This window comes from Vombatus ursinus, unplaced genomic scaffold, assembly GCF_900497805.2.
Source record: "Vombatus ursinus unplaced genomic scaffold, bare-nosed wombat genome assembly UNPS02014830.1, whole genome shotgun sequence".
NCBI classification, from domain to species: Eukaryota; Metazoa; Chordata; class Mammalia; order Diprotodontia; family Vombatidae; genus Vombatus; species Vombatus ursinus.
The window spans coordinates 41757706-41771354 of record NW_020954608.1 but is presented as its reverse complement, the minus strand read 5'-3'; the positions used below and the strand labels follow the sequence as shown (position 1 = coordinate 41771354).

General features: G+C 34.5%; 1 protein-coding gene across 3 annotated transcripts in view; it reads right to left on the bottom strand.

Annotated features, from left to right (window-relative positions):
* The window catches only part of SOX5 (SRY-box 5), a 1269090-nt gene that overhangs the window by 337717 nt on the left and 917724 nt on the right, over positions 1–13649 (bottom strand). For all 3 annotated transcript variants that reach the window (XM_027838648.1, XM_027838647.1, XM_027838649.1), the window contains one exon: positions 2074–2284. In XM_027838648.1, coding sequence (XP_027694449.1) covers positions 2074–2284 — 211 coding nt within the window. The remainder of the gene's footprint in view (positions 1–2073; positions 2285–13649) is intronic.

Sequence of the window (13649 nt, the reverse complement as noted above, 5' to 3'; positions counted from 1 at the left end):
CTAGTGATACCATTACTATCCCCAAAGAAATCAGACACATGGAAAAAGGTCATATATTAGATAAACATTTATGGAATCGCTTTCTGTTGTTCCAAAGCATTTGGAAGCAAAGAAGGAATTATCTGAACAGAATATGTTAAGTGGATTAAATGTAATATTATTACATCATAAGAAATAATAAAAATGAAGAATTCCTAGGACTTTTGGCAGACCTGTATGGCTCATAGCTAAATGAGCAAAGAGAGCATTTAAAAACCAGACAAAATAATATAAAAGAAAACACACCACAAAAGTTATCATAACTGTAATTGATGCACTGACCAATCCTGACTTCAGAGGAGTAACAATGAAGTCTTCTTGGCAGAGAAAAGAGACTACAGGTACAGAATGAGACGTATATTGTCAGAAAAGATCAATGTATTCATTTGTTTTTCCTGACTCTTCCTCCTTGCCACAAGAGAGAATTCTCTAGTGGGAAGATGGAGGGATTAGGAAGCAATCGTGATGTTAAAATAGAAGAGCATCAAAAAAGTTTTTTTTTTAAAAATCTCACAGTGCTTTTAATGACTCTAAGCTTTTAATGACTCCATACAACAAAGGCTCATCATTTTAACACTGACATTATTCTGGTGATTCTATTAGCTTATTAATCTTTAAATAATAGAATTTCTAAGTCTTCTAAGAATTGGAGGTATTAGTCACCCAAAGGAAAATAGAGACGTACCTGGTCAGGGTAAATAGAGTAATAAGAATCAGACTAAAGGGATCTCTGAAAGAAATAGGTGGGCCATTCATATACTGACATCTAAGAAAAACCTTTAGGTAGAGAGTGTTCCATGAGTAGCCTTGCAATGGTAAGAGATATAAAGCAAGGTCCCTAGTATTTTAGTCAGACTTACTTGGAGATTAATGAAAAAAAATATGAAAAAGAGTTGCAAAAGATGAAATGGTGTGTCTGGGTTATAATACGTACTGCTAAAGAGAGTAGACACACCCATAAAATCACAGAACCTTTTAAGTAGTGATATGAGTTGCTCTTGGGCCTCATAAGGTTTTATAGTTGATTTGGGTTTATGAAGTGGGAGGCTTCCAATATGAGGAAAAAAGAAAGATAAGGACAGGTTGAGAAACAAGGTCTGGAAAGTATCATTTAAGAAGAAAAGGGATAAGGCATAAAGATTATGTGAAACAATGGAAGGCAAATGAAATGGAGGGAACTTTAGTGGATTTTTAATGATCATTATAATGATTTATTAGAAGGAAAGAAAGACTGATTTCTAAGAATATAGAGAAAGACGTGAGAGTCAGCATGTTATAGTGAATAAAGAGCCAGTATTAGACCTAGCGATGACCTTAGTTTAAACTCTACCTCTGTAAGAGAGTGATTAGGCAAGTCATTTGATTTGTCCATGAAGGAGGGAACTCTTATAAGAATACAAGTTGTACGGAGGCTACCAACTTGCATTAGGAGAAGGAGTTTCCTCACTAAAGAGTTCCTCAGATAGATCCTGTCCCTATCCCTATGAGAAATAAGTATACCTCTTTGGGAAATAGGGTATAGGGCTGCACAAAATTTTGTCAGACTCTAACAGGATGTGCTAAATTCAGCCTAACTACAAACTGTCATTTCTTAAGAAAACAAATATACAAAGGGAAATCAATAAGAGTACTAGACATTTGGCAGAAATAGCTTTAATTTTTGGCTATATGTCCAAAGCTTTATTTTTGTTCTTTTAAGTCAATTTCTCTGCACCTCAGTTTCCCCAGAAATAAGATGAAAATAGCTCTCTGTAAAATTGAAAGAAAGTTATAAAGATAACTACTTAAAATTGCAAGGACTACATGTACTAATGAGAAAAAATTATAAAACACTTGAATATATCTGAAAAAGTAATTAAATTATCACAAATACTAGCATTGTATTTCTAATGACAGGCTTTCATTACTCAAATTTAATCATAGGAGTATAAAATGCAAGAAAAAAACTAAAAAGGGGGAATAGAAGGCAAAAACTGTCACCGAGGGTTGATAAAATCCATAAGAAGTAAAAATGGGATATTTTCCAGACTTTACCTTCTGGTTCATTTTTGATGAGCTCTTCCATTTTTCTTTGTTTCAAGGTATCTACAACATCAGCTAAGCTGCCTTTGCGCCTTTCTGGGGTCCCTAGGGCTGTACTGGACAATGACTCTCCGCTCTGACGCCCACCTTCTTCTGCCTTCAAGGGTGAGGTAGATGAGTTATGTGGGGCAAATGAAGACATCATTTTATTGCCATCAACTTCCTGAAAGAGACCAAAAGATTAAGCCATTATTTCAAAGGCAGCAAAAATACTTACATCAGTTCATTATATTCTTTGTTATTCTGTTGCAACCTTTAAAAAAAATTTAAAAAAAATTGCTTCCAGTATAAAAGGAACAAAGCTACTTCATAAAAGAATTCATAGGCTAAGCAGAGCAGCCAAAGATTAGATCAATGATGAAAACAATAAAATGTGTTTTTCCCCTCTAATTGAGTACAAATATTTTATTTATACTGTTGTAATCCAGCTACACTGGGGGAAAAACTGTCTACTTAAAAACAACCACAACTTTAGGAACATTACTTTTCCCTATAATAGGTAAATGACTGGCAGCTTTTTTGTTTTTGTTTGTTTTGGCAGCGAGGTTGGTCACAGTGCATAGAATGCTGGGCTTGAGTCAGGAAGACCTGAGATCAAATCTAGCTTCAGACATTTCCTGGCTATGTGAACTTGGGCTAGTTACTTAACATCTGTCTCAGTTTTTTTATGGATAATAATAGCACTTACCTTACAGGGTTGTTGGGATGATGAAATAATATAATATTTGTAAAGTGGCACATAAGAGGCCTTTAATAAACACTTGTTCTTTTCTGCTTTCCTCTTAGCATACTGCCTGGCAAATAGTAGGCATTTAATAAATGCTTATTGATAGTTCAGTTGTGTCTGACTCTCCGTGAGCCCTTTCTGGGGTTTTCTTGGAAAGAATACTGGAGTGGTTTGCCATTTCCTTCTCCAGCTTATTTTACAGATGAGAAAACTAAAGCTAACAGGGTTGAGTGACTTGTCCAGGGTCAGCTTCCAAGTGTCTGAGGTCAGATTTGAATCTTGAAAGGTGAGTCTTCCTGCCTCCAGACCCAATACTCTACCCACTTTGCTACCTTGCTGCATTTGACATGAGCCTTAAAGGAAGATAAAACTTTTACAGAGTAGAGATGTGGAGAGAAAGTATCTACCAGGCATGGATGGCCAGGGCAAATACATGGAGATGATAGAATTAAGAATGAAATCAGGAATCATAAGATAGTCCAACAAGAAAAGGGACTGGACCTATGATTACTTCGTCATAAGGAACCCTGTGGTGAGGAAACTCCCCCTCCTGAGTAGGTTGGCTCTTTCTCTACAATTTCTAGGTAGGTGCCTGGGACACTAAGAGTTTTAATGACCTCTCCCTCTCAAAGTCAATATGTACTAAAGGTATGACTCAGGCCATTTATGGATCGAAACCATCTCTCTAGGTACTATATTATATTGCTTCTCAATAGTCTAATATGGTTATGAAAATTAAGTGTGTGAAGGAGAACGGTATAAAATAAGGTTGGGAAACAAGGGTGGATCCAGATTGTACAGAACCAAATGGCACATGGAGTTTCTTTATTTATTTATTTTAACCTATAGACAAATAAGGAATTACTGAAGGCGTCGGAACAGGAGAATGACATGACCAGACTTGACCCTTAGGAAAATTATTTTGGTACCTGAGAAACTATGTGAGTAGAAGAAATGTTGTTTTATATTATGTTAAAATTTAATGTCAATTTTTCTCTTTGTTATTGGTATATTGATGAATTGTTTATCCATTGCCTTAGGATCGACCTAGCTAAGTATGAAAATACTTATTAACAGGTTGGCCCCATGGTGATGTGTTTTGTTTTTTTTTTTGGCAGAGAAATTCCTGAAAACCACTTAGTAAGCTACAAATCTATATTAATGGAGAGATTATGCATTTGCAAAATCACAACTCTTATTGAGAGGCAGTGTGGTTTGAATGAATGAGCTCCAGTACTGTCTCTGACAATTCTTACCTGTGCGACCTTAGTCAATCACTTAACAGCTCAGCCTCAGTTTCCTCTTATTTAAAATAAGATAATAATAGCATCTACCTTTCAGATGTTTACAGATGAAATAATGTATGTAAAGAACTTTGCAAACCTTAAAACACTAAATAAATATAACACTAAATAAATAAATGCTGTTATTACTTTTGTTGTTGCTGCTACATCACAGAAAATGCAGAATACAATGAAATAACACATAAATAAAACTATTTGCAAATTTTCAATTCCTGATGTTAGCTACTATAATTAAAATATTATCTTTAGTATATTATTTCTAATTTAGGTAGCATCTTTAGGTTTTCTCTTTAACTTTTATAAAAGCAGCCATAAACAAAGGTTATCCTTACACTTTTGCTTGTGCAAAATCTCTCCCATTGCTACATTTATGGCCTGACATATATGTACATACTCTGTTACTAGATCACTAAAGAGTCATACATATTTAGAAGTGAAGAGGCTTTAGGTTTCATTAGTCCAATCCCCTCTATTTCCAGGAGAGGAAACTGAGGCAAAGAGCAGTGGAGAGACCTATCCAGAAACAGTAACTGCCAGTTAGTAGCAGGGCCACGTGCACTGACTGATTCTTACCACGCAACTCTTTCCACACATCACACTTGTATCCCAGATCAAAGCTGATATTTATTTTTTGGTCTACTCTTATGTATATAATTCATTTTTTTATTTTCCCCTTTTCAACAAGGTATCAGTACACTTATATTAAATAAAAAAACACAAGAAGAATATACTCTAACACTTGTATTGTCATAGTTTTGCCAGATTTTCTTATCAAAACTTTTAACAAGCTGTGGGTATTTTTAATACTTAAGACACAAAATATTGTTCAGTGATTGTCAATAGTAGTTATGCTGTGATAATAAGAAACTAAGGCCTTATTTTGTATAGGTTATTATTGCTCAATCTCTCTCTCTCTTTCTCTCTCTCTCTCTCTCTCCCTCCCTCCCTCTCTGCCTCCTCTTTCTCTTACATTAAGCTCTTCTTAAAAGAGCTATCCTTAATTCCTTAATAAGTGAGCCATTCATCTAATATGTATTGTTTGACTCTATCTCTAACATGAAAAGTTTCCACAAAGATTAAATGCCTGTGTTAATTAATTTGATGATCATCAAATTGATATGTTGTATCTCTATTTATACTTCTTAAATTATTGATTAATTTTATTTAAATGCTGACTACTATTCTTATTTTCTTATTAGTACAGCAAAGCTATGTCTTGTTGAACCTGGAAAGGTAATAAATCACATTTATGTATGCATTTTTGTTCTCAAGGCATGTATGTGTGCACATGCACGAGTGTGTGTGTGTATGTGTGTGCCTGTTTCTGTGGTGTATCTTAATAACTCTTTGATGTAAGAGTCTCTAATAAAGGCAAAACCTATAAAATAAGCAGGATATTAGATTAAAAACAGAAATGTCATCACAGAGACAACATGCTAATATGCTTTTTGTTTATGGGCATTAGTCATGATAATCACATGGCTCACACAGATGTACTACTAGATACATATTAAATTAGGACTTTAGTCTTCACTTGGAAGGGCGTCATTAAACATTTTAAAGATGCTTTATATCTTTGTGCTAAAATGAATGTTTTGACCTGTCATACAAAAGTTGTTTCAATTTCTTATAGGAAAACCCTGTATTCTATATTTTATTGTTTTCTTACACACTATATTAAGGCTTATTTAAGTCATCCCTTCTCCCTGCCCAGAGGGCCGGCTAGTCAACCTCATAGGTGCCTCACCCTGAATACATGGAGCACTGAGGAAGGAGAGATATGTGAATGCTAGTTTTTTTTTTTAAATATACTTATAGTATGATTAAGAGTCTGGAGGATGGCCCAGGATTGTTAATTTGGAAATTTAGCCCATGAATAAAGTATGGTACCTTTGTTCTTTATTTATCCATAAGAGCTGTTATGAGCTAATGGCCCAGAAATTTAGAGGGAATTCCTTTAGATACTTGTATCCTTACTCATGGTTTATTATTCTGCATACTCTGTACTTTTAATTGATTCTCGTTGTTTTTGCTCTATACCCTAAAACCAAGCTTTATACACCAAAACCAAGTTTCCTCTTGCCTCCAAAATTATGACTTCATAGACAAGCATCCACCTGGGTCCTAATAGTCCCACAGAATCTGGGATCACAGATAATGTAATATTCTTCTCCTTGTTAATGGACTTGAGCAGTTGAAAGAGTAATTAGCATTCTAATCTTATGCCCTTCATTCCATTTAACCAATTATAATGTTCAAAGATCCTAAAGCATAAATCTGAAAGTTCTGGTAACAGATTACACCTTGTGTACTCTCTCTACCAATCACTGCTTTAGAGTTTCTAGGAAGTAAGGGAAAACTAATTAGCACATAGCAAAGATGAGGTCTTTCCTGCATGAAAGAAAAAACTGAGGATGCCATCTAAGAATTATGCTGCACATGGACCTGGAGATTTGAAGCATCCTATTTCTGAACCATGTCACTTGGACACTAGACATCCCCTTCCAAAAGAACCTCCAATAGACTCTTCCATTTTTGTTCCTGGGTTCTGATAGGTGAGTTATCACATTGCCTTGCCTGGAACAAGCCTTTCACATCACTTTCCTGCCATTTCCGGCTTCCTTCTTCCAATTCTAATTCCCCTTTATATATTGTCTTCTCTAATGGAATATTAGTTTCTTGAAGGCAAAGACTGCCATGCTTGATTTTGTTCCTAGCATTTAGGATAATACCTGGCATATAGTAAATGCCTATTTTATGCTCATTCATTCATTCATTCATTCATTCATTCATTCATGCCTTTCTGAGGCCTCTATTGGCTATACAGAGTATCCTTCAATAATTCTCACTTGGATTCATGTTTTAAGCATAGCTCTCTCTCCTTTCTCCTAGCACAGATGCTTGTTTGCCATAGCATCACTCATTTTTTTAGAGGCATTTGCTGACCCCTCTAAACAGAGAGTTAAAAACCTTGCACAAGAATTTGATAACTTATTTTCATTCTAAGAAAACTTCTACAAAGCTAGAGAAATAGAACCAACTCATATACTAGACAGACATATTAACCCTATAATTAGATTAATTAGATTGAAATAGACTGAATTTAGATATAGATACATATTCAAATGACAATTTATATTTAAGTTCTTGGAGTCTAAGGAAATCAATAAAATTTTTGTTAAGCTCCTATCACAATGTGTCAAATACTCTGTAAGATGCTAAGGGTTTGAAGACCAAAATGTAGTAATCTGTGCCTTCAAGGGGTTTACATTCTGTAGTATGCACTGGTCAATTATTCATCCTAAAATTTCCAAAATAGCTTTCATAAAACAATGTGTGATCTGTAACCTGAAAAGATGTCAAAGAACACAAAGGATCTACAAGCTAATTTCACGTACAAACTTCAATGAAGCAAACCTGAGTACACCTCCACAAAAGATTTTCTCTTCACTTCATCATTATGAAACAAATAGGAATAGTCAAATGCTCTCCCTTTTCTACCAAAGGTATTTTGATTTTATTTCATCCTAGTTCATATTACATGATGAAATGTTTTATAAATAAAATTTTAATAGATGTTTTCCCTCTTCTATGATAAACATCAAGGATTTCAGAGAAATCCATTTTCTGAATTCTTTCAGAGATACTTCCTATGGGAAAATGTCACTCAAATTTTATAAAATGAAGATGAAAAGCATAAAATAATAAAATTCCATCGTGCTATTTTTAATAATTACCTGCTCCTTAGAGAGAAGCAGGGAGTTTGAACTCTGCACAAGTATTCCAAATTTGGTTACCACAACAGTAGAAAACTAAATAACACAGCTATTTTATCCAGGAATATTCTCTATTTATTATATTGCCATTTCACCTGTTTGATTCCATTTCAGCCTCTGGCACTGCTAATCCCTTTAACAGTTCTATGCATTTAACAGCTGTTTCAATATGGGGTTCCATTGTTCATTTACATGGTGAATAAGTTGTTAATATGTGCTGGCACAATATCCAGTAGAGAGATCCTTTTTTCCTTTAGTGTTTTTTCCCTGGGATTGTACTTACCAATACCTGATGTAATGGTTGCTTGTTTCTCTTCACTTTGCTGGCAGTTAGACATCTACAGAGATTCTGCTAACAAAGACACAGGAGGTCCAGAGGAGGGAAATAGAGATGCCAAAATTTTGAGTCTTCAGAGTAAAAACCATAAGGAGATTCAATCATTTACATGGCAGTTGTCACTATCTTTCCAGACCAGCTTCTGCCAATGTAGGGAATGGCTTCCAAGGTTTAATGATAAAACAGATTTCTAACCTTTCAGGATAAGGTCAATAATCTTCCTTTGTTAATCTTGGGCAAGCTTTATTTAATCTAGCCTACTTGTCACCTTTGCAAGAGACAGAAAAAGTAATGGTCCTGCACAAAGAATTTATAGTCTGAGAAATGTTTCTTTCACATTTTTTTTCTAAAATGTAGCCTTTTGCTATTGATTTTTGAAAGTTTTGTCTCTTGGGTTCATATTACATCCATTTCTTGATATGCCCTTCACTTCAGCCACAGGGAGTATCTCCCCTTCCGACAAATAAAAACAAGTAAGCAAGATCAGCTGACACAGTGACCAAATCTGATAAGCATATGCACTGTCCCATGCCCATAACCCCCCATTTCCAAAATGTGAAGAGAAAAGTGTGTTTCATTATTCCTTCTCCAGTGTCAAGATCGATTCTTATAATTACCTATTATTCAGCTTAGTTTTGTTGTCCTTTTCAGTTACCATTTTTATAGTAATTTTCATTCAACCTCTTATTCAAGTTCTGATTTATATAATGTTTTAATTAAAAAGAATTAATTTATTAAAAAAACAGGTTACATGTTACTCAGCAAGCTATTTATAACATCTTTTATTATTCAAATTAGATCTCACTCTTGACTTCTGGCCTCTAGTCGAAGCTTATCATGCTTACTTCTCAACACGGTTACCCCAAATTATATTCAGACAAATGGTAAACTGAAAATCAATAAACATTACATTTATGTCTCAAACTACCTGACAAATAAGAATTTCAATGGTACGGCTGAAAAGTAGCTTTCCTAATAAATCTGCTGTTACATTTAAAGTTCTTTTCAATGTGATCAGTTCCCAAAGGAAAGCAGAGAATACAATTTGGTTCATTAAAAATGAGTGAGCCAGTAAAACAAATGGAGAGTTGTTTTAACAGACTTGACTACAGAGCATCAAGGTATACATCCAGAAGACCTCTAACTAGTTGATTAGAGCCTGAGGCAAAATAGTTCTCAGTGGCTTTTTTTTCCCTTAAGTTTAATGTACATCTTATTATTTTGGCATGTCTTGGAACAATAAAGAAAAGAAAGTTTAAATAATAGAACCAAGAGAGTAGCCAATACAGAAAATATGAAATTCTTCTTTCTCAAGGGGAGCAGTGAGGTGATGCAGTAGATAGAGCATTGAGCAAGGAGTCAGGAAAACTTGAGTTCAAATGCAGACTCAGACATTTACTAGCTATGTAACCTGGGCAAATTCCTTAACATCTGTTTGTCTCAGTTTCCTCATCTGTGAAATGAGGATAATTAAAAGCACTTACATCCTGGCATTGTTGTAAGGATCAAGTGAGATAATGATGGTAAAGCTTTTAGCACATTGCCTGGCACATAGAAAGTGATATATAAATTTTAATTTTTTAGTATGATCCCCTGGTTTACATATGCTTAATTAATATATTTATTTAGATAGTATGAAATAAACCATAGACATACAATCCATGCAGGTTCTGGCATAATCTACATTTTATTATTCTAGCAACGGTCTCTGATAAACATGTCTAGAGTGAAACAAAATGAGACTTTAAGGGTTTATCTTAAAAGCTATATTATTCTGTTATTCCAGAAATCCTCTGAACACAAAATAAATACATCTTTTGTCACAAATTGTTACTTTGAAAAAAGAACTTAACCACTTATGATTTATTCTGTCAAATCAGGAAACATAAAGCAAAAATTCATACTAGGGGAGTTAAATGATCAAGGAGACATGAAGGGTAGGTATAGCATGCCTGCAATAGAACCTATCTGGTATAATGTTATATTACCACTCACCATTTTTGTGTCATTTTTAAAATCGAGAAGAGGAAACAAAGCTCAAACATTAAAAAAAAATAAATGTGTTCATTTATTACCAGAAAAGAACAAAGATGTGTGTTATCTTATTCAGTATGTATTTAACAGATATTGGTAAGGACTTTGATATGCCTCAATGTGAAGATGGGTGATTAAATAAGAGGGAAACTGCTGAGCTCCCACAAAACTCTGGTTTGTATCAGACTAAATAACAATTAAGAATCAAATGAGAAACTTCAAGAGCCAGAGCTCTGAACTTCAAAGATGCAGGAGAAGGGTGGTTAACCCAAGGAAGAACAGGTTAGCCAGGGAACTCAGGTCAGTCAAGCAAGGTTCACTACTCCATCCAAACGCAGTGTGAGAATGCTGGTACAAATCCCCAGTTTAGGACCTAAAGCTTGAGAAATGGATAAATCAAAGAAGACAATCCAGATAAAAAATATTATGGATCTAGAGAAAAACCAAAAGAACAAAATAGTAAAAATTTTACTATAGATTGAAATAATTTTTTGAAAAATGAATGTTTCACAAAGGCTGAAGGAATACCTAGAAAAAAGGTAAGAGATAAAGAAATGAAATAAAAGATCTTGAAGAAATAACTGGAAGAAGAATATGTAACTCAGAAGAGAAAGTGATCAGCCTTACCCAAGAAATTGACTCCCTGAAAACTAACATGGACCAAGAAATCAATAACTACATGAGACAGCAAGAAATGTTTAAACAAAATTAAAAGATTGAAAAAATAAAAGAAAATACAAGATATCTGATATAAAAAAAAACTTACTTGGAAAGCAGTTCAAGAAGAGATACCTTAAAAATCACTAGACTCACTAAAAACTGTGAATAATAATGATAAAAAAAACTTAAACATGATAATTCAAGAAATCATAATTGAGTTAGGCCTGGTGGCACATATCTGTAATCCCAGTGGCCAGGGAAACTGAGACTTATAATCTTTTGAGGCTGTGCCATCAGGTGTTGGCACCTAATAATGTATAATCATGGTAAGCCACCCATGAGAGTGGATGGTGAGTGGGTTACTGATTAGTAGAGGGATCCAGACTTGAAGTAGCTTCTGAATTTTCAATATGGGTGAAAAAGAGAGACCAATTTGGAAATAAAAGAGAAAGAAAGTAAATCATAAGCAAAAACTATTCAGATATATATTAGAACCAGAGGATAAAGATAAATAAGATTCTCCTGATCACTTCCTTGAAAGGATCCTCAAAAGGAAAAGTCCTACAAATGTCATAACCAAAATCCAGAGTACCCACATAAAATAAAAAAAAATACTTTAAGCATACTGAAAGAAGTACCAGCACCAAAGAACTAAAGGCAGGCTCACACAATCCTTGCAGCTTCTACCATAAACAATCTTGTTTATTGGCAAAAGAGAAAGATTTACAACCCAGAATTATTTACTCCTCAAAGATGAATATAATTCTAACAGGGAAAAAGTGTATCATCAATGGAATAGAGGACTTTCAAACACTACTGACAAAAAGACCAGATTTGAGTAGGAACTTTGAAATAACAAAAATAATAGTTCAGAGCAGCCTAGAAAGGTAAATTTATTTAGGAGTTCTGTGAAGATGTAGTGCTAACATTCTAATAAATGAAGAAGTATCCCTTTTAGAATCTTCACTTCTTTAAAGAGGAGAAAGGGAATTAAATAAGAAAAACAGAAGCCACAATGATGTATTGGTTCTGTTCTGACAATCTAAAGTGGGAAAAAATAAAGGAGCATAAAAAGAATACACTAGGAAGAAGAAGTGGATAGAACTTGCTATATCTCACAATTGAAGTACACGAGAATAGTATACAAATGTGGGAAAATGGGTAAGGTGGGGGGTTGAACATTGAACATACACACACATTTTGGGGAAGAGATAGAGCAAACTCAACAGGGAAACAAGTAGGGAGAGGGAGTGGTGGTTAGTAGGGAGTATAATATGGTGAGAAGATAGTCACAAGCAAAATACTTCCTGATCTTAAAAAAGGGACTAAAAGAGAGGGCGGAAGGCACAAATAACTAAAATCTAATGGAGGGTATTAAAAGATTGTGTGTTAAAATTGTATATCAATCAGTATAGAATAGTATCCATATATTAAGTTTATAAATAGCCTGTATTAAAAAAAATAACAGCAGGAAGTAAGATGGCAAAGGAGAATCTAGAAGTCATATGTACACTATGCCAAAGATCAAAGGAGCATAATTTGCAAACTGTATCATATATTAACCAAAAATCACACCCTGAAAATACTTATTAAATCAAGGGAAGTCATCTAGGCTTTGCTGTCTTGGCCTTTTGGACCTATGATATGTAAATCTCAGATAAATTTTACCAATCCACAGTAAGACCACAAGAATACCAAATGGTGCTGATAATTTTGAGATGATGTCTTTGAGATGATATGTTAACTTTAAAGTTTTATTGACAACTCTCAGATGATTTGGATATGTTAATGAGCTAACCCCAAGATGGCATGGATAAGAGTATGTTTTTTTCCCAAAACTCTATGAAAATGAGATCCCAAATTCCTGTCCTCCTCAAGCCCTGAGGGTCCATGCTGCTCGAGTGTTCCCAATGGTTGATCCATGGATTACATAAGTAACTTTCCCTGTCTCCATTGTCTTCCCTCCATTCCTGCCTCTACCAAACTATCCCTGTCCCCACACCATCTGCCTCTATATCCTCACCCATCATGCACTGTTTGTCTATTTTCTATGCCATTTGCCCCTACAACTTCTGTACCTTATTAAAGTGTGATTGCAGGTTCCCTTTTCACTGCCATTGTAGCCTTTCCGGGTGAATACCTAAAGAACTAGGCATGGCTGCCTTATTTCATAATTTAATAAATTAATTAGCAATTCATATTGCCTCTTAGATAATTGGGAACTGGTTAAATTATACTATACAAATATAATGGAAAATTATTGTCCAATATGAAATGACGAAAAAGATGATTTCAGGGAATACTGGTGATTATGGTGTAGCGGATAGAGTGCCAGGCCTGGAGTCAGGAAGACTCATCTTCTTAAATTCAAATCCATCCTTCGACACTTACTAGCTGTGTGATCCCAGGCAATTCACTTAACCATAGTTGCCTCAGTTTCCTCTTTTATAAAATAAGATAGAGAAGGAAATAGCAAACCACTATCTTTACCAAGAAAACCCCAAATGAGGTCATGAAGAGTCAGATGCAACTGAAATGACTGAACAACAACAATGCAGAGTAAAATAATCAGAATCCAAAAAAAACCTCTATATCTATACACGACTATACACACATATATAATACACACATATGTACATGCATACACATGCACATATATACAAACATGCATACATATACATATACATGCA